This window comes from Buceros rhinoceros, unplaced genomic scaffold (genome assembly GCF_000710305.1).
Source record: "Buceros rhinoceros silvestris isolate BGI_N320 unplaced genomic scaffold, ASM71030v1 scaffold19371, whole genome shotgun sequence".
Lineage (NCBI taxonomy): Eukaryota > Metazoa > Chordata > Aves > Bucerotiformes > Bucerotidae > Buceros > Buceros rhinoceros.
In genome coordinates this window covers 1-2,413 of record NW_010395048.1, presented here as the reverse complement: position 1 = coordinate 2,413, position 2,413 = coordinate 1, and the positions used below count along the sequence as shown (strand labels likewise).

Genomic DNA, 2,413 nt, shown 5'->3' with positions numbered 1-2,413 from the left:
GGGCCACGGGGCCGCCGGGCTGTGTGTGGCGGCCCCAGCCAGCCCTGCCCCAGCGCCAGGTCCCAGATCTCCTGGAGATCTTAACAGGACCCTCACACGGAATCACCTGCGAGCGCTGCGGTTCCTCAAGACCTGCAGCAGCCTGCACACGTGCAGGCCTTCCTGCTGGAGAAATGAGGGTTGGGAAAAGGTGCCAGACATGGCTGTCCCTCAAGAAATTGTTTAGACACCTCGTGGACAGAGTCACTGAAGCATGGCAGATACACCAGCACTCACGTGAGTATAAAAGTGAAGTACTGGAACTCGGCAAGTCTCTTGCAGGGAGTCCTTGTCTTCTGCACAGAGCAGAGCTGAGCCGCTGGGCAGCTGCACCAAGAGGAGGATCTCGGGCTGTTTTCCCAAAGAGACGCACCACAGAACCCCCGGACCAGAACTCCAAAGCCCTGGGACTCCTCCAGGTCCCGCTCGCTGTGGGGCTCAGACAGCTCCCAGCGGTTTAAGTGGCCGTATGTGCCTTCCTAAATGTTGAGCTTCCTCGAAACTGGGCACAGCTCTGTCCACGCGCAGCACGGAGCCTGGCCACCCCCGTCCCTCCACCCATCCCCTCTGCTCCTCCTGCACCGGCGGGTTCCCAGAGATCCTCGACTGGGGCTGTTTGCACAGTTCTGTGCGCTGCAAATCAAGAGCTGTGAGAATCCTTCTTAAAATAAGGATCTTTCAATTCCTTTTTCGTACCTCTGCCTTTGCACTCGTGCTTCAGCTCACGCACGGGGATGAAGCTCCTCTCAGGGGGGGAACTGTGGCTGGGGCGGACCCGCCTGCTGCATACAAACACCACGGGGCTCCCAGAGCAGCAGAGGAACCACGGCGCTGCGTTACCGGGATTGCGGGGGGCCAGAGGCTCACTGGGGGGCTAAAGGCTTCTTCAGCTCACTTGGTGTATCTGTGCTGGAGAGTCTGGCTTTATCCCAAATTCAATTAATGGGATCCTAAATGCCAAAAACTGCCATTACTTCTGAAAGCTTTAGATGAGGCAAAATTTACAGACTGGGAGGGAAAATGGCTTAAGAGCTGTCAGAGGAGGAAGAACGTAAATACAACTAGAAAAAATTAAGGAACTTTGAGAACATTTTCTTGGCCCTGAATCTCCTAAAAGGCTTTAAACCAGAGCACAGTGCAGTGGGGGACGCAGAGAAAACACCGACAGACGCGTGATCGATCGGGAGAACAGACTCACGCTCAGATCCCACCCATGTCACTGCCCCTGCGCTGCGGATCTGGCAGAGGCTGAAGGCGCCTCTGCAGCACCAAGCAACCTCATACAGCCTCCACGTTCTGAGGAGCGTGTTTAAAATGCTCCTTCCACAGACATTCGCAGGCACGTACGTGGCTGAGATGCGATCTGAGTAAATGGAGGAAGTTCTTGCAAAATTATCTCCCTGAGGAAGCATTAAGGCAGGTTATTTTAAGCAAGTCTGTAGTCCTTGGGTGATAAGTAACCTACACTGAAAAGGTACAAAACCAAGCACGTACCTCTCTTGGGTCTGAAGCTTTTGAAGCTCCTCGGCCACTCCATGAGGCAGCACCTCCTCGGGCAAAGCAAATCGTTGCGCCCATCTCGCTGCTGTGTGAAAATCACAGTATCTGACCAGCAGCTGGCTCAGGTGCCCTTGAAGCCATCGATTCTCTCCAACCGTGCTCTGAAAGGGGAATCAAGGAAGACCGTCAGAGCAATTTCCATCATGGGTGTTTCTGCTGCTCTCAGGAGGCAGCATCCTCCAGGGGGTCCTAGACCGGTGCAGAAAGGAGCAAGAAACCCCCACCATGGAAGTGATTTTGTTCCAGCCCAGCGAATGCTGATTTCTGTGCCAAGCCTATACATAGCCCTGCAGCGATACCACGATGGCAACAGGGTGGCTTAATCCTTCTTCAGGCAAGTCCATAGCATGGGGTCTCCTCAGCCCTGGGAGAACTCGCACGGGTAACGAGGATAGCCAGTCACGCACAGGTTACAGTGGGACACATCAGCAGAGCTTTCCTGAGCTGTTGCTTGGGAAAGGCTCTGGCGTTCCCAGCCAGGAAAAGGCTCGCTCATCAGCCTCCAGCCCATCTGCACGCTGCACAGTGAAAACTGGGGCACCACAGCCCTCCTCCAGCTCTCTGTGCAGACAGGCGTCCCGTGGAACCAGCCAGCACTGCAGATGGGTCCAGGGGGTGAGTGGCATCACCCTGCACTGGAAACAGGTTGCATGAAAGTTGGTCTGGAAGTCCTACTTCATCCCCACTCACCATAAGAAGGACCCAGAGCAGTCGCTCTGGTCGTGAGGAACTAAGGTTGGGTGCAACACACTCCTCCCTTTGTGCCTACTCAAGGGCTCTGTGGACGTGACAGAGGGATTATTGCGTGTGGACT

At 55.2% G+C, this 2,413-nt stretch overlaps 1 protein-coding gene across 1 annotated transcript in view; it reads right to left on the bottom strand.

The window, feature by feature from the left end:
* Positions 1–1,703, bottom strand: part of EXD3 (exonuclease 3'-5' domain containing 3) — a gene marked incomplete at both ends in the record, with an annotated part of 12,661 nt that extends 10,958 nt beyond the window's left edge. The window contains one exon of the mRNA XM_010145434.1: positions 1,534–1,703. Within this exon, the coding sequence (XP_010143736.1) occupies positions 1,534–1,703 (170 nt within the window). The remainder of the gene's footprint in view (positions 1–1,533) is intronic.
* Between the last annotated feature and the right edge of the window lie 710 nt (positions 1,704–2,413).